Source organism: Bufo bufo, chromosome 6, assembly GCF_905171765.1.
Source record: "Bufo bufo chromosome 6, aBufBuf1.1, whole genome shotgun sequence".
NCBI lineage: Eukaryota > Metazoa > Chordata > Amphibia > Anura > Bufonidae > Bufo > Bufo bufo.
In genome coordinates, this window is record NC_053394.1 from 171,688,485 (window position 1) to 171,709,588 (window position 21,104).

Below are 21,104 nucleotides of genomic sequence, written 5' to 3' on the forward strand. Positions count from 1 at the left end.
GAAGGACCCGGCTTCGCACGGGTATATTTCATCGAATGTTTCTGTGTGTCGTTAAGGCTACTTTCACACTCGCGTTTGGTGCGGATCCATCATGAATCTGCACAGATGGATCCGTTCAGATAATACAACTGTCTGCATCCGTTCAGAACGGATCCGTTTGTATTTTCTTTAACATAGCCAAGACAGATCCATCTTGAACACCATTGAAATTCAATGGAGGACGGATCCGTTTTCTATTGTTCCAGATTGTGTCATAGAAAACGGATCCGTTCTGACACACAATGTAAGTCAATGGCTCAGTTTCGTCAGACGGACACCAAAACGCTGCAGGCAGAATGGAGACGGAACGGAGGCAAACTTATGCATTCTGAGCGGATCCTTTTCCATTCAGAATGCATTAGGGGAAAACTGGTCCGTTTTGGACCGCTTCTGAGAGCCCTGAACGGTCTCACAAACGGAAAGCCAAAACGCAAGTGTGAAAGTAGCCTAAAAGATATCGACAGTATCCCCCATAACAGTGACCTCTACTGTACCCCGCCCCCTTAACAGTGAACTCCACAGCCCCTCGCCTCTTAACACTGACCCCCCCACAGTGCCCCACCTCCTTAAAATGGGACCTCCACAGCAGCCCATCCCCTTAACTTTGACCTTCACAGCAGCCCGTCCCTTTAACAGTGAGTATCACAGCACCCCACTCCCTTGACATTGACCTCCTCAGGGGCCTGCCCCCTTAACAGTGACCTATACAGCACCTTAACACTGACCTCCATAGAGGACCGTCCCCTTATCTGTGTCCTCCACTTTTCCCTGCCCCCTTAACAGAGACCTCCACAGCACCCGTCCCTTTAACAGTGACTGCCACAGTACCCCGTTCCCTTAACAGTGACCTCACAGTACCCTGCTGACTTAACAGTGACCTCCACAGCAGCTGCCCCTTTAATAGTGGCCCCTGCCCCCTTAACAGTGACCTCCACAACGGCCTGCCCCCTTAACAGTAACATCCACAGTGAACGCCCCTTTAACAGTGACCTCCACAGCAGCTGCCCCTTTAATAGTTGCCCCTGCCCCCTTAACAGTGACCTCCACAGCGCCCTTCTCCTTTAAGGCTAGGGCTACACGACAACATTTGTCGCACCAATGTTTACACAGCCCAATAATTATCGGGAACAATGCAGACGCTCCCGATCATCAGCAAAGATGAGAGCTGAATTTACATGCAGCAATTACCTGCACAGTACGGAACATGCGATCGATATAGCGATTGCTTGTCCCCATAGAAAATCATTGTTCCAGCGCAGCAGATTGATGTTTATACAGGTCCTTCTCAAAAAATTAGCATATTGTGATAAAGTTTATTATTTTCTGTAATGTACTGATAAACATTAGACTTTCATATATTTTAGATTCATTACACACAACTGAAGTAGTTCAAGCCTTTTCTTGTTTTAATATTGATGATTTTGGCATACAGCTCGTGAAAACCCAAAATTCCTATCTCAAAAAATTTGCATATTTCATCCGACCACTAAAAGAAAAGTGTTTTTAATACAAAAAAAGTCAACCTTCAAATAATTAAGTTCAGTTATGCACTCAATACTTGGTCGGGAATCCTTTTGCAGAAATGACTGCTTCAATGCGGCGTGGCATGGAGGCAATCAGCCTGTGGCACTGCTGAGGTGTTATGGAGGCCCAGGATGCTTCGATAGCGGCCTTAAGCTCATCCAGAGTGTTGGGTCTTGCGTCTCTCAACTTTCTCTTCCCAATATCCCACAGATTCTCTATGGGGTTCAGGTCAGGAGAGTTGGCAGGCCAATTGAGCACAGTAATACCATGGTCAGTAAACCATTTACCAGTGGTTTTGGCACTGTGAGCAGGTGCCAGGTCGTGCTGAAAAATGAAATCTTCATCTCCATAAAGCTTTTCAGCAGATGGAAGCATAAAGTGCTCCAAAATCTCCTGATAGCTAGCTGCATTGACCCTGCCCTTGATAAAACACAGTGGACCAACACCAGCAGCTGACATGGCACCCCAGACCATCACTGACTGTGGGTACTTGACACTGGACTTCAGGCATTTTGGCATTTCCCTCTCCCCAGTCTTCCTCCAGACTCTGGAACCTTGATTTCCGAATGACATGCAAAATTTGCTTTCATCCGAAAAAAGTACTTTGGACCACTGAGCAACAGTCCAGTGCTGCTTCTCTGTAGCCCAGGTCAGGCGCTTCTGCCGCTGTTTCTGGTTCTAAAGTGGCTTGACCTGGGGAATGCGGCACATGTAGCCCATTTCCTGCACACGCCTGTACACGGTGGCTCTGGATGTTTCTACTCCAGACTCAGTCCACTGCTTCCGCAGGTCCCCCAAGGTTTGGAATCGGTCCTTCTCCACAATCTTCCTCAGGGTCCGGTCACCTCTTCTCGTTGTGCAGCGTTTTCTGCCACACTTTTTCCTTCCCACTGAGGTGCCTTGATACAGCACTCTGGGAACAGCCTATTCGTTCAGAAATTTATTTCTGTGTCTTACCCTCTTGCTTGAGGGTGTCAATGATGGCCTTCTGGACAGCAGTCAGGTCGCCAGTCTTACCCATGATTGCGGTTTTGAGTAATGAACCAGGCTGGGAGTTTTTAAAAGCCTCAGGAATCTTTTGCAGGTTTTTAGAGTTAATTAGTTGATTCAGATGATTAGGTTAATAGCTCGTTTAGAGAACCTTTTCATGATATGCTAATTTTTTGAGATAGGAATTTTGGGTTTTCATGAGCTGTATGCCAAAATCATCAATATTAAAACAAGAAAAGGCTTAAACTACTTCAGTTGTGTGTAATAAATCTAAAATATATGAAAGTCTAATGTTTATCAGTACATTACAGAAAATAATGAACTTTATCACAATATGCTAATTTTTTGAGAAGGACCTGTACACCATGATCTGCTGCACAGGAACGACATGAACACAGATGAGCAAGCATTTGCTCATTCATCGGAAGATTGCCAACACTTTTTACACTGGCAGATTATCGAAACGAGTGCTTATGCAAACACCCAGATAATCTGACAGATCATGGGTCCATGTAAAAGAGTTATCTCAAAAAAGTTGATCTGGCAGTCAACTTTTCCAACTTCTGATAATCTACTGGGGGAGGTTGTCGCTGTCCATGTTAGAACTGTAGCATTATATGTTGGCCCACAATCAATCAGTGGTTAGCAATCTATCGCTCTTTGATCTACATAAAAAAGTGCACAAAGTACAACTAAGTGATAGTCATAGCATATAGGAAAACAAATATATCCTTCATATAAAACACGCCCATTACCACTAGTACACAATGCCCATTTTGTTCTACTTTATACTGCATTTTGCCATAATGGCCACAGACAATTTAATAAGGCCAGTGTTGACATCTAGTTCCTAGTTGACCTGACTCACAATAGAGTTGGGCATCAATACGTGCACCAAAGAGACATCTGATATATGGTCATAAGGGGTCTGCAACTCTTGTACGTTAAAATCCGAAGCTAGAAGCACAGCAGTCTGAAGTGGAGAAGGCATGATTACTAAGCTGAGCTAACTTAGTGCCAGGCCAGAACCTCTTTAATAGCTACAAAACACCGACATATTGTGTAGTATTTTAAAGTGCCTATCGCCACTGTGAATCACATGCTAAGCTGTCTGTCTCCAGTGCATATACATAGAAGGAAGGCCATTGATTATAGTATGTTTTTGGATGTGAAAGGACACTAGGGCACCCGGAGAAACCCTGAACACGCACAAGAAAAACATACGAACCCCAAGGAGATGGAGATCTAGTTTTGAAGCATTGGCCTACAACACAATGGGCACAGGCTTAAAGAGCCCATCAAAAGTCAATTGTTAAAGCAAAGTCAGCTCCTACCAGGTTACTGAACGTTAGCTGAAGAAAGCCTAAAATATAAAAATGTATCAACCAGAATAATTTTAAATGTTTGCTTAAAGTTGCGGTGTTAGTCATTACACCATCTGTGGTAGTCTGCTGTTTTAACATACTGTACATAGAATGGCTTCTTGTTAGGCACATGCCCATATAGTTTATACAAAATGGTCTTACCAATTGAGCTTCTTGTAAGTGTACAAGATATACAGAAGTAATGTAAGATACAGCATTTACAAGTTTTTCCATCCTTCCCCTGATGTATATGTCAGGACAGCAGAGTAGGTTAATATTGTAAGCACAAGGAAAAAAACAGAGATCCAGGGGTTCCAGGCTGGGAGGAGGTTTCCAGGATGTCTAAACATGGATCCTTTTATTGATGGTGAAAAAAGGTAAACCGGGGTGGTGGAGCAGGTGAAGTTTGGGAGGAAGTTAGGATCAGTAGCTTTGGAAGGATTAGGTGTCATGGATGGAATATAACACTAAGGATAAAAGAAAAAGATATGTTACAAAAAGCTACAAGACACTGAATGACCACGTGTTTAAAGTTCCCATGTGAGATATATAACCTTTACAGGCCATAGAATTCTGAGATGTCTACTTCATAGGTCTAGAACAGGGGTCGGCGACCTCAGCACTCCAGCTGTTTTGAAACTACAATTTGCAGCATGCAACCTTGCTCAGCTGTTCTCAGAACTCCCATAAAAGTGAGTAGAGCATGCTGGGAGTTGTAGATTCACAAGAGCTAGAATGCCATTATCAGTGTCCTGTTCTGAATTCCAGAAAAGCCCAAACATATTAAGATTAGGCTGCACAAGACCTCGGCAAATTGATCTCTAAAAGATCCAACTATCTGTGATGTGGCCAAATTTCAAAGCTGTAGACCAAGTTGAGTCCAGCCAACCAGGGGACAATCTGGTCTGTCCTTGATTGATGCCATGTGTAATACTTTCTAATGACACCCAACTTTATGTGATAAAGTAACATTGTTATTAAGTGCCCTTATAACACTGCCAGACAGGTGCCTTGTAGAGTAGCTACATCCCATCCTGTCCTGTCGTAGGTATGGGCATACAGTGTGGGATCAGGGGTGTAAGCTCTGGGTGCCCAAACCATCTGGGCCCAGTGCTGTCCCCATCACTAGTGACAGAAGAGGTGCTCTGTATGACTACACAGATTGCACACTTCTAAGGCCAGACCTACGGACAACATAAATTATTACTTTTTATACTGTATATCATTCATATCTCCAGTCTAACTTGAACAGTATCCAACCTATATTGGGCACAGAAATCTGCACCACTCCATGTTCTAGCATGTTTAATGTTCCTTTCAGATGCTGAGAAATTTAGCAATACCTATAATATAGAGTATATCTAACCCTGTAGTGATAGCATCTAACGCATCTAATAATTAGGTAGTTATTCCTGATTGTTATCAATAAAATTGTACAGATACTGCGCAGACAATCAGGATTGATAAATCTGAATATGACTGGATGACTTCAGGCTGAAATGATCTAAATTCTGAATGTTACACATTCAGGTTTCGGAGAATATTAATACTGACCCACCAAATGACCTTAAGCTGATTTGTAATCATATTTCATAGTATTATTGCAGCCACCATGCCCAATAGGCCTTATAGTCAAATATCATTAATGACCTCCAAGTTCCCATAAGAACTATACACGGATGACCAATGAATACTTAAAGGGTCACTGAGTTTTCAGCAAACTTTTGATATGTCATACAGGCATATCAAAAGTTTTGATCAGTGGGGGTCTGCATGTTGAGACCCCCACCAATCCCTAGAACGAGGAAAGAGGCAGTCTCATATGGCGCCCTCTCTCTCTCTCCTCGCTGCAGGAGAAGAAGTGAGTTGGAGAAAGTCTATAGCAGGGATCAGCAACCTCCGACACTGCAGATGTTCTGAAACTACAACTCCCATATTGCTCCATTCTCTTCTATAGGAGTTATGAGAACAGCCGAGCATGTTTGCATGCTGGGAGTTGTAGTTTTACAGCAGCTGGAGTGCCGAATGTTGCTGATCCCTGGTCTCTAGGCTTGTCTTGATTCCATCTCCTGCAGTGAGGAGAGAGAGCACGATGTGTGAACGCTTCTTTCTCTTCGTTCAAAGAACAGGTGGGAATCTCAACACTCATCACTCAATGATCAAAACTTTTGGTATGTCTCTATAAAATATCAAAGCTTGCTGAAAACTCAGTAACCCTTTAAAGTTGGAAAACAAGTTCCAAAGAAACCTTTATAGAGTTTGACTGAATGTTTTGGACCAATGTTAAGGTGGATTTACACATGCAGATATTCGGGAAGGTTCTTGGGGACAAAAGTTCCTGCGAACACTAGTTCCCGACAATCTGCCCATCTAAAGGTTTAGCCAACCAGTGAAACGCTCGTTCATCGGGTGAAACTGTGAGTGCTTGAAAGTAAACTGTTTCTGGGCAGCAGATTGTTCTGTTTAAACTGTACTCTGCTGCCCAGAAACAATGCAGTTGTATGAGGACGAGCAATGCTTGCTTGCTCTAATGGGTCTCATCACAACTGAGGATGTGGTGATCCGACCTCACAAAAGGTGGCATTCAACATCTGTGGTATTGGCGCAAAAGAACTGCTATTTTACTTGCCCCATACCTTCAGAAAAAGGCAAAAGGGTTCATGACCAGACAGCTTTACATAAATCTCCTTTAGATAATGTCTTCTATAGTATAAACTATTTAACATTCTCTTGTTTATCCAGGTTTTTTCATAACCCAATTGTCACTTTTTTGTCTTTCCTAAATTCCAAAAACATCTTTACTTACAACTGTGATTCCCCCAACATCAGGTTTGTAGTCTCAGTGCTTCAGTCCCACAGATAAGCCGATAATCAGGGCAATAATTGCTAGTAGAATAATTACCACCACAATAATTATGATCATTTTCTGGAGGGAGGCAACATCAAGGAGAGGGATGAGCAACTGATTACAAAAATATCCTTTGCAGATACAGTAGTATTGAGTGTCGACAGCAGTACCAAGGTGATGATTACCTTATGCAGGCCTTAGATCTGCCACTCATAGGACAAACAGTTCAACAATTTTCATTATCTAAAATTTCATAAAAATGTATGCAGCCCTATTTGGAAAATGCTCAAGCAATTACCATTCAACCTTATGAGTATTTTGAAGGATTTTCCAAGCAATGCTACACATCAATTCCAAACATCGCATTGACACCTATATGTTAGATAAATTATTCCTGTGTCTACAGGCAGTCATTGTCTACATCACAAGGATATGATCTGACTCATGTATGTTGCATAAGATCATTAGTTTTGTAGTCCATGGGTCAGGGAAGTCCTCACTCAAAAAAACTGATCTAATTCCTACATGCACTGGATAGCTGACATTATTACTTATCCAATAAGTATTTCAATCCCCATTGACATGATTGACAAGCAAAGAGAACAATATACAAAATGAAGGACTGAGGGAAAGGGGAACAAGCACATTTCCATCTAAATACACAGCTATTATCTGAACCCGGACAATAGGTTAAAGGGGTTGTCCCATGAAAAATAGTCTACAGTTTTAAAACCAGCACCTGGATCTGAATATTGTAATTGGATGTAATTGAAATATGTGTATAGCCACTGAGTTATTTAATAAAATGCATCTGTATAGCGCCACCTGCTGTTTGTTCTTTTTTTATATTTGTTTGTCCGCTCACTGAGAAGGCCGCACATGCTCAGTTTCATCCATCAACTGTTTCCTGAGCTGTGATAGGGAGGAAACTCCAGCAGAAAAGACACGCCCCCTGAGCTGTAGCAAAAAAGACACTCCCCTTGATATAAATCTAGCAGAGCAATGAATGGGGATATTTCTGGACCCATGTGAGGTACAGGGCTGGTTCAATCTTTGTTAGAAAGAGATTGTCATGTTGTAAATAAGCTTGATTATTTTTTTTTTTACATTAATCATGGGTTAACCTTTTTAACTACATTGTAACGTGGCATACTACTGACAAAACAAGTTGTGAAACTACATGCTAGGGGTGTGGAGAAGGTTGCTTGAGGTCAATTCTCACCCGCCTGGCCTCACTCTGGTATTTTACTGCTTTCTTTGTGTCAGCCACTGCTCGTTCCACAAAACCTACAGACTCATCCATGTTATTTTCTATGCGGTCTATAAGTGCACCCTTCATGAAGAAAAGACGGAGTAGCAAAAGAAGTAATAGGAAGATAGAAGCAAAGAGAGAGGGGAGGAAGTCGAAACAAAAAGTATGATAGAAGGATGGCAGGTACAATGTAAGTGGTTAGGAGATGTAGTGAATTACATGGAACAGGAGAATTCGAGAACCATAGCCAGTGGCCGTAAGGACAATGGAAGTAGGATGGAGAAGCAGGAGATTGAAAGAGAGTTAGATGTGCAGAGATACATACATATACAGTAGTCAGATACTGCACAACCACATTACAATGTCATGTCAATGGTCTTCTGCGTGGACCTTCACTAAACCTCCTAATTGCCGTATATACAGAGTACTATTTGTTTGTAATGTGGTGGTCTCCTCTTCTCACCTTTCGTGCTTTACTCTGATATTTTACAGCTTTTGTGGTCTCTACTCGAGCTTTCTCTACATGTTCCACTGCCTTCATTACGTTGATCTCTATATTATCTGTCACTTCCCCCTGAAATAGACAAAAATCCTTAATAAATGTAGTCAGAGAATATGTTTCAGGAGAAGGAATACAGCCAGTGACAGATGTCGTTACCTGAGCTATGTTGAGCCTCAGTCTCCAAGCAAAGCATTAAGGATAGAAAATAGGACACAACTGAGATATCCAGCAGCTTGTGTGACTTTAAGGACCAATAGAATATGCAATCTTCCCACTATTCCCACTTCCCGCTATGTATTTATTATTAGTTTACTCTCATCTGCTATCTACATTCTCATGGTCTCTTTGTCCTCATAGTTTTCACATTATCCCATATGTTTACCTGGTTCTCAACCAACATGGCAATGTCCAGGAACATATCATGGAGTTCTTTCAAGCTGCTCTCCAGACGTACAATATCACGATGCCGAGACTCAATCTCACTCAAAGCCTGACGAGATATCTGTGAATCATTAATTATCTGAAAAATAACAAATACAAACACAACTGCTTACAATCATGATCACTCAGTCTTTGTCTGCTGGCCATAAATACATCTTTAAAAGCTATGAGCACCTTTGGGGGCATTCTTTGATAATGCATTTTATTTTTTGGGCTAAAAATAATTTTTTTTATTGGTCTTTATTAATATTTTTAAGTTTTTTATCTACAGCTTTGTGTTTCACTGAATCTGGAGACTTTTGCTTCTCCTCCTCATGGACTCTGTCAGAGCTGCCATGATGGCTCAGTCTGAAGCCCTTATCTTTGATTCCCTGATAGCTCATACACATTTAAGATAAATTCTCATCAGTTTGATAAGAATTTACTTTAAATGGAAGTAAAGATAAGGGTTACAGATCGAGCCAAAACCTCAAGAATGTCACTATTCTCTTACAATAGGGAACGTACAATATTTCGTATTTAGAGCAGCATTTTGTGATCCAGTGGCTGAGATACAAAGTAAAAACCATAGTCAGCCATTTTGATGTACTGAGATGAGCCAAGTGGTCTCCCAGTCATCCACCTTCATACACAAACACCTAACTGCTGTCTCCCCCCATCACTTTCTCTACTTTTCTGCCAATCTTGTGTAAGTTTGTTACGCAGACCTGGCTTGTTAGCAATAACACTCCAGAATTTTGCTTAATTAACAGGGAACAGTATGGTGGAACAATGTGGACTTCCAGCCTCTGCTTACTACAGGGAGATCTTCTCTTCTCTCTCTCCATCCTCCAGCCCCTACCATAGGAGCACAGCCACCGCAGTGTAGACTGTATAGTACTGACCTCCACCCCTTCTTTGTGACTTGCAGCCTCACCCCCTCAGTCAGTTATCCACATAGAGCCTCAGTGCAATAGTACAGCATGCCAGTGTCAAGCATTTGACAGGAATATGTGATGCCACTCTTGGAGTCCTTCTTCTTGCCAGCTTTTATGGGAGGCATTTGTTCTTCACACTCAGAAGCAGGCATGTGGCCCTCAGTGTAGGCCTAAGTGTCAGGGACAGTGTGTAGGCAACTGGGGATGAGGCATTGTGTTGGCAAAATATTACCTTATGAGGCATCTGCAGCTGTTAAACACTTATGAACGTTGGGAATAAAAAAAACTGTTAATAGATGTTTTTGCTGCCTTGGGTATCTATATGCATCCCACATAAATGACTACTTCAAGTGTGGCTGCTCTGAACATATTTACATTTTCTCTGGTGTGGGGGTGTCGCCTTTTAATACTTTAAATGTATAAAAAGGTTCTTGGAGGACCATCATAAAATGGCACCTGGACAATCAGTGAGTTAAACGACCCTTTGTGCCAGTGTTATCAGCCCCAGCCATAACCCTTTATAGCCAAAGAAGACACTGAAACACTGTGGAGGACATTTATAAAAGCTTTTATGCCTCTAATGTGATGTAAAAAAAAAGTCGCAAATTATGACGAACACAATATTTACGCTATAATTTGCCACTTTTTTAAGTTTCTCGCCAGGGCTGGATGATTTTGTAAAAAAAATAAATCTAATATAATCTAATAAAAAAAAATCTTAAATCCTATGGACGATTTTCGAATTAGAATCTCAGTTTTCTTGTTTTCGTTAATTGAACTGAAGAAATACCAAGGCACAATTCAATAAATTATTTTCATCATAGAAATGAATTTTAAACATATATTACTGCAATAATTGTACGTAACTTCACAGTTATGTACACGGTTCCTGTATGAAATTCATTGCTTTTTGACGCAGTTTATAAATTTTACAGGTGAAACACATTTATTTAATGTTTTACCTATAAAATAAAATTTTAAAAACGCATCAAAACTGCATGCACTTTCATCCGAGTTCCAACCATCACCGTGTGAAATTGAATACATGCTCCCTAACTTAAAAGCAGCAGCTGCCTTCACAAGATGGAAGAGCGCATTGCTCATACCGCATACTGAAGCACAGCCAGGGAACAGGTTAAGGCCTCATGCACATGAACGTTGTGTGCCCGTAGCCGTACTGTGGCCCGCATACGGCGGGTCCGCAATACACGGGCACCGGTCCGTGTGCACTCCGCTTTACGGATTCGGACCCATTCACTTGAATGGGTCCGCAATCACGGAGATGCGGAACGGAAGCACGGATCGGAACCCCACGGAAGCACTATGGAGTGCTTCCGTGGTGTTTCTGGCCGTGCCTCTGCACCGCAAAAAATAGAGCTTATTCTATTTTTTTGCGGTGCGGACAGATCACGGACCCATTCAAGTGCATTAGGGACCGCAAATTGCGTCCGGGACTGCACAGTGTCTTGCTCAGACTGCAGACTCTATGATCATCTCTTCCAAAAATGCCTGCTATCTACCCAGCCCTGCTGCAATTTTTGGACTGCTGTGACGGTCAGAGAGGTGCAGTGCAAGGCAGGCTTATAAGGAGGAGGCTGCAGCGAGGCAAAAGACGGTGGGGCGGGCCAGGCAAGCGGCATGGCGGGAGCAGTGCTACAGCGCCATTATGAAAATTAATTTGACAATTCTGTAAAAAACAGAATAGGCAGAGGCCTCAAAGGGGAATTAATCGCCCAGCTCAACTTCTCACCACTTTTCTGAAGTTATGCAGAAAAGGGGTAAGGCTTTGCTATGAAGGGCCTAGTGCGGCATGCTAGATTTACTATAACTTACACCAGAAACTGACGTAAATTATAGATAAAGTATATTAGAGTATATAGTATATTATATTTTAGCAGTGCCAGATATATGACTAATTTATTAAGAGGCATTTGCCTCCTAATTAATTGGGCACATATTTCTCCAGTGCAGGAGGATCAAAACTGGCACATGAGATTACCAGTCTTGATAAATCTCCCCCAGTATCTGTTGCAGGAAAGTACTATTGTGAGCCGGGACTATTGCTCCCCTATAAATAGTCAGCTGTGCTCCTGAGAGAAATCTTTATATTCTAGCTTCTCACCCCAGATGTAAAAATATTAGGATTTCCACTTTCAAGCATTTCTTCTAGTTCAGCATCTGTTGTACTTTTTCCAGCTGGAAAACAAGACAATGTCATCAACGTCACATTCCAGTCATCGTAGTTTTAAAAGATAGATACACTATTCATTCAATTATTTTCAGAGATGTCATCTTTATGCTGCCAGTGCTGTTGTAGAAGAGACACATCCTCTATTTAGATTGTGAGCCCCACTGGGGACATCAAGTGATGACTACGTCTCTAAAACTCTGCGGAATATGTTGGCACAATATAAATAAGTAAAAATGAAATATTTCAGGTTCTTTCGTTTGCATTATGGTCATGAAATGTCATAATGGAGTTTAAGCCGTAGCATACTTATACTTGAGCAGCTCTACATACAGTATATCAGATAAAATATTTCTGGGGGAAAAAAGAAGACAAAATATATGGACGACTGACTGATTTCCAGCTGTCTCTGGATCCGCCCTTTGCTTCGCTCTCTGAAATCCACCTGGGCTTCATTGTACTTTGTCATAACATCCACAAACTTCCGAGAGAGAACCGAATGCTGCAGAGAAGACAGAAAATCATATGACCCCCATAGCATCAGACTGGCCCACCAGAGTACCAGAGGATCCTTCAGTGTTCCAGGCTTTGGCATATGCAAAAACAACAGAACCACAAAGAACCAGCAGAAGTCAACCCAATTTGGGGCCAGCTATATGACACTGTGGTTTATATCTTATATAATGTATTACATTTTATTCATATGTTCTGTGTGTACAAAGATATTAGCAAAAATGAAAATTAACTATAGAACTTTCCATAAGTGATAACCAAATAATACTTTGAGCAATCTAATTATAATATTAGTTTATATGCAAGGTGGCATCAGTGTAGGCCTTTATCTATCCTCAGTATGGAGGTAGTATGCCACGAGTACTACTGTATGGCAATTCCACACTTCTGTCAGTCATAACACCAAGGTTTAGACACATTACTATCATAAAATGATGACCAAGGGTAAGGCTAGTGTCATCAGGTGCAAGTACATCAGAATCTCTAGTTTTAATCTCCTGAATGGCAACTTGTCAGTATACTGATTCCTAAAAAGTAGTTATATGACGACCACTGCTATATTCACATGGTATAACTATTGTAAGGAACCTTTATTAATATTTTATAGAAAGTAGTGGATTTAGCAAAGGTATATGGATGACATACTGTAGACAATCTAGCCTTTGTCTAATGAACTCCTGTTTGTCCACTTATTTCTAGGTAACCTTACTTCTTGTTCATGACATTACATGGATTTCCATTTAGGTAAACTAAACTGGACTATACCACACCCCAGAGTAATTCTTCATATGGCATACCTGAGATTTACGTATTCGAAGGTCAGCAGAGGACTGTATGGCGTCCTGCTCTATGGACTGTTCCATTGCTATAAGGGAAAGGTAAGAGTTTATAGATTAGGTGGAAATTCCAAGGAGGAGGCTAGTTTATGCAGCCAGTTATATCCCTGAATCTTAAGTCTAATGTTTACTTTTTTGGACCATCATGATATTGAGGGAAAACTACTCATTATGTTGCAGGTGACAGGACATGCCTGTATTAGTAATTGGCCATACAGGAATGACTCACATTTTAAACGTGACCTGACGTTGTTTGCAGCTTTTTTGATCTCTAACGTCAAGTTCTCCAATTCATCCTTAGTTTCTTTAAAAAGAAAAAAAAAAAACAACAAGATCATTTTTTTTTGTCCAATGATGTCTAAGGGCGACAAGAATGGCAAAACATACATGCTTATTTACTACAGACAGGCCAGACCAAAAGCTACATCATACATTATGAAGGGGTACTTGGAGAATTGTTTATACACTAACTAGTTCTAAATCCTCAATAAGGGCAGTAATGTACTAATTCCCAGATCGAGAGCCTTTTAGTGAGCATAAACTGGTTGGTCCCATATAGAATATAGGTGGTCTCTATGCCAGAATAGGAGGTCCTGAATGTTGTCTCCCCCACTTCTTTCCTATCTTTTGTAGAAAAGCAGTATAACCATGTTACAGGCCCTATGAAGAGCAATATCAGAGGTTCACAAAATTCTAGGTTAAAGGACATTTGACCTGCCTAAACTGGAGTACACTGTCTTCTTGAGTCCAGAGATTTGGAACATAGATCCTAAAACTGGCCATACTCTTTAGAATAAAGTTATAATGTGTATGAGGACAGCCTGACAGTTTTCTGATTGGATTTCAACATGCCCAATCTAGTTTTTCTCTAGGAAATAAGCTATTGCCACAGATGTCTTGTGATGTGACAGGTTCCCTCTATCGACGGTCTAGCTCTTCACATGTTACAAAACCTTGTAGAACATGTAAAAGTATAGACAATGAGCAGGACCTAAGGTTTTACTACTGCTGACTTTGGGCCTTGCTTTAGCTTTCTACGGTAAATCAAATCAAATACTCCCCTGAAATGAAGTCAGTCCCATCCTCCAACCACGCCAAGTACTTTAGCAACTAATTGTCAGAGGTCAAGTTTTCCACCATGTAATGAGTCACCTAACCTGCTGATTCTACTGTTCTATACACTATGACATTACACACTCTGTTCAGGTAGAGGCGCTGATAGGATCACACTGTGAAGTCTCTTTGTCTCAATAACACTCTCAGAGATCTTCTCGATGTTCTGCCGGATCTCCTCAATCTAAAAAAAGACAAAGGGTTTATGAAGAACATGGATATCCTACTGCCCGTCTTTATGTAGGTGAGATAGGAAAGAAAATAAGAACAAGAATAAATTTTCATCTTCATGCAATAAAGAAAAAAAAGGACAGATCCAACTATTCCAAAACATTTTCGTAGGTCGGACCACAACATCAGGCATGAAAATTTTAGTAGGTTTAAAAGATAATTTCTAATCCCAGAGAGACAAGAGGGTCTGGTAATACAAGTTAAAGGTAATACAAATTACATATTGATGGCCTATTCTCAGGATAGGTAATCCATATCAGATTGGCAGTGGTCTGATTCCCGTGACCACCACTAATCGCCTGTAAAAAGAGGCCTTTGTGCTCTATGAGCGCTTAGGCCCCTTTCTAGGCCATGTGACATCATGTTCATCGGTCACATGGCCTAGGCACAGCTGACCTTCATTGAAGTGAATGTGGCTAAGATGCGATACCAAGTACAGCCGCTATCAAATGTACGGTACTGTGCTTGGTAAGCAGCAAGGAGGCTGCAGTGCTCACCAGAGCTCTGGCGCTGCGGTTTCCTCAAACATCTGATCAGTAGGGGTGCCAGAAGTTGGACCCTAGCAGATCTCAAATTGATGACCTGTCCTGAGGATAGTATACACTATAGGAAAAAGCACTGGCTAGGACTATACATGGGAACACATGCGCAGCAGCTCTCGTCCCAGCCACCTCGTACCTGCGCGGCAGTAGTAGATGTAACCCCTGGATACAAGCAGTGTAACGTGATGGAAAAATTAATCAAGCCAGAGAAGGAGTCAATATGGACAATCACAATACATTAGTAAGACAACCCCTTTCAGGAATGCACCTTTCAGTTACTGTTGGATATCTGATGAAGAGACCTAAAGTAGTCTTGAAAGGTAGCTCTGCTGGATAACACTGTACACTAGGGTTGCACCAGGTATCAAATTATCGATACCTAATCGATACTTTTGCACCGGTATTGATTCGATTTGCCTTTTACCGATACTAGGCTGAGCTACTGCATAGCCTGGTATCAGAGAACATGGTGGATGTTGCTCTCAGCACGTGCCATGTTCCAACAGCAGCACAGTGGAGAAGAAGTCACTCTCTCCCTCCCCCTGTGCTGCCGCTGCCACCAATGAGAAGACAGAGGGGAAGAGGAGGGGAGTGGCTGTGGCCACAAAGCCACCAATGAAGGGGTTAACTGCCACTGATTGCAGCTCCCTTTTATAGAGGTCGGGTGCCGGCTATGTGATTCTGCTGCCGGAACCCGCCTCCTGTATTTGTATTAAACGTAAGTTATCTTCATTGTAGGGTTGTTGCCGGTATCGAAATTTCGATACCCAATCGATACTTTTGTCCCGGTATCGATACGATACCGGGATTTCCATTTTTTCCAATACTGGCCTGCGCTGCTGCGCAGTCTAGTATCACAGAACATGAGCGTGCTGCTGTGAGCGCGCTCATGTTCCCTCAGCAGCACAGGGGAGAAGGAAGCAGTCTCTCCCTCCCCCTGTGCCACTGCTGCCGCTGCCACTAATGGGGAGAGAGGGGCGGAGTAGGGGAGGGCGCACTGTGCCACCAATGATAGTACGACCTTTTTTTATGGGTTCGGACTTAGTTAAGTTACCAGGCTACATGGAACGGTGCCCAGGGATCTCCCTGAACCTACTATTATTCCTGGGCACCGCTCCGTTCGCCCACTGTGCCCCAGTTACAGTCTCCTGCTCCGTATGCTAATTATTACTATCGGAGCGATGGGGAGGAGACATCAGCTTCTCCGAGAAGGAACGTCCACTAGAGAAGCTGATGTCTCCTCCCCATTGCTCCGATAGTAGTAATTAGCATACAGAGCAGGAGACGGTAACTGGGGCACAGCGGGCGAACGGAGAGGCCGCTCTATGTAGCCTGGTAACTTAACTAAGTCCAAACCCACGAAAGGTAGTCTTTAACTTTTAATACAGGAGGCAGGTGCCGGCAGCAGAATCACATTGCCGGCACCCTGCCTTTCACAGGGAGCCGGCACCTGAGGGGTTAACTGCCGCTGATTTGCTGCCAGTACCCGCCTTCTGTATTAAAGCTTAATTATCATTGGTGGTGCAGTGCGCCCCCCTCCCCCCCAGTATTAGAATCATTGGTGGCGCAGTGCGCCCACCCCCCCTCGACCCCCCCAGTATTAAAATCATTGGTGGCTCAGTGCCCCCAACCCCCCCAGTATTAAAATCATTGGTGGCTCAGTGCCCTCTCCCCCCCTCAACCCCCCCAGTATTAAAATCATTGGTGGCAGTGGTCACGGAGTCCCCTCCTCTTCATTGGTGGCAGTCGCAGTTCTGATCGGAGCCCCAGCAGTGTAATCCTGGGGCTCCGATCAGTTACCATGGCCGCCAGGACGCTACTGAAGCCCTGGCTGCCATAGTCGGCTCCCTGCTGCTGTGTGAACAGAACACAGGGCAGCAGGGAGAGTGTAAAGTCCTATTCACCCTGATAGAGATCTATCAGGGGAATAGGACAAGGGATGAAAAAATCCCAGGTTCTAGCCCCTAAGGGGGGAAATAGTTATTAAATAAAAAGTAAAAAAAATAACCCCACCAAAATATTAAGTATAAATTACATATAAAATGTATAAACAATAAATAAATAAACATATCGCCACGTCCAAAAAGTCCAAACTATTAAAATAGAAAAAAATCTATGCGGTGAATGCCATAACAGAAAAAATAAAATAAAAACTGCGCGATTCGCCATTTTTAAAAAACATTTTTTTTGCATGGTATCAAGTATTGTAATACATTTTTATAGTATCGAAATCTAATCAAAAATTTGGTATCGCAACAACTCTACTTTATTGGTGGTGCAATGTGCCCCTCCTAGTATTAAAAACATTGGTGGCACAGTGCACCCCCCCAGTAATAAAGTCATTGGTGGCGCAGTGCGCCCCAACCCCCCAGTATGAAATCATTGGTAGCAGTGGCCACAGGGTCCCCCCCCCCTTCATTGGTGGTGCAGTGGCAGTTCCGATCGGAGCCCCAGCAGTGTAATCACGGGGTTCCGATCGGTTGCCATGGCAGCCAGGACGCTACTGAAGCCCTGGCTGTCATAGTCGGCTCCCTGCTGCTGTGTGTACTATGCACAGGGCAGGAGGGAGAGTGTGAAGTTCTAGTCACCCTAATAGAGCTCTATTAAGGTGAATAGGACAAGGGATTAAAAGATCCCATGTTCTAGCCCCTAAGAGAGGAAAAAGTTATTGAATAAAAAGTAAAAAAACAAACATATTACATATCTCCACGTCTGAAAAGTCCAAACTATTATAAAAAGTTATATAAAAAAATATCTCCTATGTGATGAACGCCATAACAGGGAAGAAAAAATTAAAAATGCGCGATTCGCCATTTTTTTGTCACCTTGTCCCCCCAAAAAATAGGATAGGACTGTTCAATTATGGGCTGGACGTTTCATAAAATGCGGAATGCACACTGCTTTTTTGTTTTTTTTGTGTATCGAGGTATCGCAATACTTTTTTATGGTATTGAAATCTAATCAAAATTCTAGAACGGTAATCTCACCTGAGAAAAGAAATCATCCATAAAGGCCGCATTGTCAATGGAGATGTCAACTTCTTCTGTGTCGTCTGTGTCTTGAGTCTACAACACAGAGGAAAATTGCAGTTTTACAAACATGGCTAGTACTTTACAGGTGTAAAATGTACAAGTATAAAATGCACATGACAATAGCCTAATGCACAATAAGCTAAAACTGCAGACGGTGCTCTTTTGACTCATGCACTTTATTATTCTACTTCCCAGCAGCCCCTGTGGTTCAGGGCTGATTCACTTTAAATCATTATCTTATCATTACATATTACGTGTGAAATCTTTTATGATTTTTTTTTGCCAATAAATGAAATATTTGTTGAATAGATTATTTGTTGTCATGTTATTTTTTATATATACTGTATATTTTCTTGCACTGTGCACTTTATACCAGTGGATATTTCTCAGTACTTTGTCTATATTGAAATTTTCTTTGAGAGAAAATTATTAATACTTTGCTATTTTTTGCACAATTGCTGAGCCATACTGTATCTGATTCTAGCTTTGTTCTGCATTGAGATCATGTTATTTTAGTGACTTTTCTGTCTTTCTCTCTTTGAATAGTTTTCAACCTCCCCTTCTTGTTGTATTGCTGTTGTTTTGTGAAATAAAGATATATTTTTATCACACATTTCCCTAAGGCCTCATGCACACGACCGTTGTTTTGGTCCGCATCCGAGCCTCAGTTTTTGCGGATTGGATGCGGACCCATTCACTTCAATGGGGCCACAAAAGATGCTCCGTTCCGTGGTCCGCAAAAAAAAATAGAATAGGCAGTTATATTAATGGCTGTCCGCGCCGTTCCGCAAATTGCAGAACGCACACGGACGCCATCTGTGTTTTGCATATATATGCAATTTGTGGACCGCAAAACACACAACGGTCATGTGCATATAGCCTAAGGGCTCATTCAGAAGACCGTATTTGTGTCTCCGTGTTCCGCGGCCCTGCAAAAAAAAATAGAACATGTCCTATTCTTGTCTGGAATTACAGACAAGAACAGCCATTTCTGTCATAGGGCTAGCTGTTCCAATCCGCATTTTGCGGAACACACATGGTCGTCATCCGTGTTTTGCAGACCGCAAAAACGGATACCATCATTTGAGTGAGCCCTAATGTGTTGCTGTTTTGTATGTGACTAGTTTGTTTCTGACTCATATATAACACCCAATGTCTATTTGCTTTTACCCATCTTCTCTAAAGGCTGTATTAGACAGGCAGATTATCTGCCAGATGATCGCTAAAGAGCGTTCGTAGTAACTCGTTAGCGATGATCTGGCAGTGTAATACTGCCGCCGCGTTCAAACGCTTGTTCACCGGGCAATCCAAATCTTTCAACTGGTTTAAAAATCATTGCTTGCAGGTGGCAGATGGTGTTGTCTAATCTTGATCTGCTGCTGGCAAACAATGGTTCAGAGTGGGGAAGAGCGATGGCATTAGCGATCGCCCCTCCCTATACTGAGGAGGAAATCGCTGCGTGTAATAGCAGCAGTCTTCTCCGCTAACGAGCAGGCAGACACTTTCCTCCCAACAATCGCCTGCCTGATCTGCAGGTCTAATCCAGCCTTAACGTTACCTCTATTGTTCACTCATGATTTATTGTTAACTTGTTTGCGCTGACAATTTATATGATACCATTCCATTCCTGTGATGTTTCCAGCCCTGTTTCAGTCAGTCATTCCATGAGTCATGGCTGGTGTCTTGTGATCGGACTAAATCTCATCATCCTGACAGGCTCTGACAGTCTCAGAGGTTTAATGTTACTCTAACTAGCGGCCGGTTCTTGTCTCTTTCCCAGCCTTACCGGCTGCAGTTGACTAGAAGCCTCTGCTGTGGGCCAGATGGTCAGTGGATAATCTCCCTAAATACCTATAACACGTTATTAAGGTTTTTACTGTTTGGGGGAGGGGAGAGCGTCAGTGCTCTAAACAAAGTCAGAGTCACAGTGTAAAGAGACAAAACAAGTCATTGTATCTTCTAAGCTACAAACGGAGTCTATTGGTTGGCTAGCTAAGGGCTACATTGAACTTCTACCTTACTTCTACAAACAAATGCCAAACCCATTCCCAGTAGGACAGCACCTACTGTCTTTAAGTTCCAGAAACATATAGGGCTAATTTCCAAATGAAGTCCAACAAATATTATTTTTAGATTTTGGGGAAATGATCTTCCTAGTAGTAAAACTAAACCTTTGCAAGTTATACCTCTGGGTTCACAACATGAGTACTGTCCAAATACCATGCTACACAAGAATGTGTAGGAAAAAGGTGGATAGATCCATCACTCAAATAAAAACGAATTCCTTTATTGACTCAGAACATAGTATTAAAACCACTGTCGTTTACGCGTTTCGGGCATACAAGCCCTTCCTCATAGCATACAAGACATAGAAAATGATGAAAAATATATATACTGACAGGCATGTTGGAAAATCTGGTATGGATGGAGTGGGAGCTGGAGTGGAAACATCTTAATAAAAGAGTAATTTAATATACCAAGCCCAGTACAGACACATATTGCAGAGTGTGTATTTAAAAAGAAGACGAAATGCAGTGTGAATAAGGGCATCAATATAGGTATGACAAATCGGTTCATTCCATTAGGAAACCTACATCCCATGGTGAGCAGCCAGTACGTACGCCTCACGTCTCAGCAGGGCTTGTTTTCAATTGCCTTTTCTTTTGGGCTGGTTAACCCTTTCAATGGCTTTTACCTGCAAGGTCTGGGTGTTGCCTTAGTGGCTGTTCACATAATGTGCAGCTGCACCTGACAGGTTTTTTAATTGCGGAT

General features: G+C 42.2%; 1 protein-coding gene across 1 annotated transcript in view; it reads right to left on the reverse strand.

Annotated features, from left to right (window-relative positions):
- Positions 1 to 2,929: 2,929 nt before the first annotated feature.
- The window catches only part of STX3 (syntaxin 3), a 55,225-nt gene continuing 37,050 nt past the window's right edge, over positions 2,930 to 21,104 (reverse strand). The window contains exons 2-11 of the mRNA XM_040437172.1: positions 18,288 to 18,365; positions 14,612 to 14,711; positions 13,644 to 13,718; positions 13,376 to 13,443; positions 12,459 to 12,567; positions 12,000 to 12,073; positions 8,902 to 9,039; positions 8,481 to 8,591; positions 6,724 to 6,843; positions 2,930 to 4,384 (exon numbers count right to left, since the gene is read on the reverse strand). Coding sequence (XP_040293106.1) covers positions 6,757 to 6,843; positions 8,481 to 8,591; positions 8,902 to 9,039; positions 12,000 to 12,073; positions 12,459 to 12,567; positions 13,376 to 13,443; positions 13,644 to 13,718; positions 14,612 to 14,711; positions 18,288 to 18,365 — 840 coding nt within the window. The 3' untranslated portion in view covers positions 2,930 to 4,384; positions 6,724 to 6,756. The remainder of the gene's footprint in view (positions 4,385 to 6,723; positions 6,844 to 8,480; positions 8,592 to 8,901; positions 9,040 to 11,999; positions 12,074 to 12,458; positions 12,568 to 13,375; positions 13,444 to 13,643; positions 13,719 to 14,611; positions 14,712 to 18,287; positions 18,366 to 21,104) is intronic.